Consider the following 1,852-nt stretch of genomic DNA (forward strand, 5'->3'; position numbering starts at 1 on the left):
GCAGTACACAAGGCATAAAATTTAGGATAATATGCTAAACAGTTGTCTGGCTTTTTGATTAAATTCAAAAGGTGTCATTTATTACATTCATGTATTTAATTTTTCACTTTAATGAGTGAGCACATTTTATTGAACTCTTCCTTTTAATATGCTCACTACCACATACAGTTATTGAGTATTTTCTTATTTATCATCTTTCTGCAGGCTGACAACCTGTCAGGAAGCTGTAAAAGTTCATGAGCTTTCTGTTTCTTATTTTTTGATAAGGGACTGGATCCAAATGACGTAGTTCAGAAATGAGACGTTGAGAATTTCTAATTTAAAGTCTCTAACTCCAGGAGTCTTCCACAGTCATGAAACTTTGAAAATTTCTAATTTAAAAGCTTTAATTCCAAAAGTCTTCCACAGTCACTGTCTGAAACTCCACTGTTCTTTGCTGTCTTGAAATTATTTAAAGGAGAGAATGGCTATAAACCTCTAGTCTTTGTTGATTTGATGGATATATTGCTTATGTCTTTCTCTTAATGGATTACATCACTAATCTATGTTTTTTTTATCACATCATGTTATTAAGGTCCAGTGATTGGTGATTGCTTATTTCTCTTATCATCTTATTGGGATTATTTCTACACTGTGTATCCGCTGCACCTTTCTACCCTGGCTTTCCCCTCTGTCGACATGGAGATGGACAATCGCACCATCCTTACTGAATTCATCCTCCTGGGCTTCTCAGAAGACCCCCATCTACAGTTGATTCTATTTGGAATTTTTCTAACCATCTATGTGATGACCTTGTCAGGAAATATGACCTTGGTTATCCTAATTCGTATTGATTCCAGGCTACATACACCCATGTACTTTTTCATAGGGGGTCTCTCTTTTTTGGATTTCTGGTATAATTCTGTGTATATACCTAAAATCTTGGTCAATTGTATCTCCGAAGATAAGCGTATCTCCTTGGCTGGCTGTGGGGCTCAGTTTTTCTTTTCCTGTGTAGCAGCCTATACTGAGTGCTACCTGCTAGCAGCCATGGCCTATGACCGCCATGCTGCAATTTGTAGCCCATTGCTTTATTCAAGTATCATGTCAACTTCTCTCTGTATTGGGCTGGTGGCTGGATCCTATGTTGGAGGGTTTTTGAATGCCATAGCCCATACTGCCAACACATTCAGGTTAAGTTTCTGTGGTAAAAATATTATTGATCACTTTTTCTGTGATGTGCTTCCATTGGTAAAAATGTCCTGCACAGACACTCGTGTCTATGTGAAAATTCTCTCTAGTATGGTGGGCTTCACCGTGCTCTCCAGCATTCTTGCCATCCTCATTTCTTACTTCAACATCCTCCTGGCTATCTTGAGGATCCGCTCAGCCTCAGGAAGACGCAAGGCATTCTCCACCTGTGCCTCTCACCTGGTCTCCGTCACCCTCTTCTATGGCTCCTTGCTCTTCATGTATTCAAGGCCTAGTTCCAACTACTCCCTGGAGAGAGACAAAGTGGCTGCCATGTTCTACACTATCATCAATCCATTACTCAACCCTTTCATCTATAGTCTGAGAAACAAAGATGTTAAAGAAGCCTTTAAGAAATTGATACAGCATATCCAACAACGAGCATGAAATTACAAATTATGGCTGATTAAAAACTGACTTGTAGACATGTTTGTACTATTTCTATCATAACTAAAGCTAAAACAATGTCCTAACAGCCACGAAAAACTTAGCGACCTTCTCCTAAATTATGATTAATACATTCTTGCAACTTAAGCTATTCCAACTATGTAACAAGGAGTTTTTCAATGTAATATTCTTGTTGGTTTGCAATACTAACTTTAAAACAATAACATACCCCCTC

General features: G+C 38.3%; 1 protein-coding gene across 1 annotated transcript; it reads left to right on the forward strand.

Annotated features, from left to right (window-relative positions):
- Positions 1–678: 678 nt before the first annotated feature.
- LOC121466337 (olfactory receptor 9G4-like) lies at positions 679–1,617 on the forward strand. The gene has a single exon (XM_041680001.1). The coding sequence runs from the start codon at positions 679–681 to the stop codon at positions 1,615–1,617; it is 939 nt and encodes a 312-aa protein (XP_041535935.1).
- Positions 1,618–1,852: the final 235 nt, after the last annotated feature.

The sequence above is a fragment of the Microtus oregoni genome, unplaced genomic scaffold, assembly GCF_018167655.1.
Source record: "Microtus oregoni isolate MIOR12 unplaced genomic scaffold, Mior012 000033F_ref0000390, whole genome shotgun sequence".
Taxonomy (NCBI): domain Eukaryota; kingdom Metazoa; phylum Chordata; class Mammalia; order Rodentia; family Cricetidae; genus Microtus; species Microtus oregoni.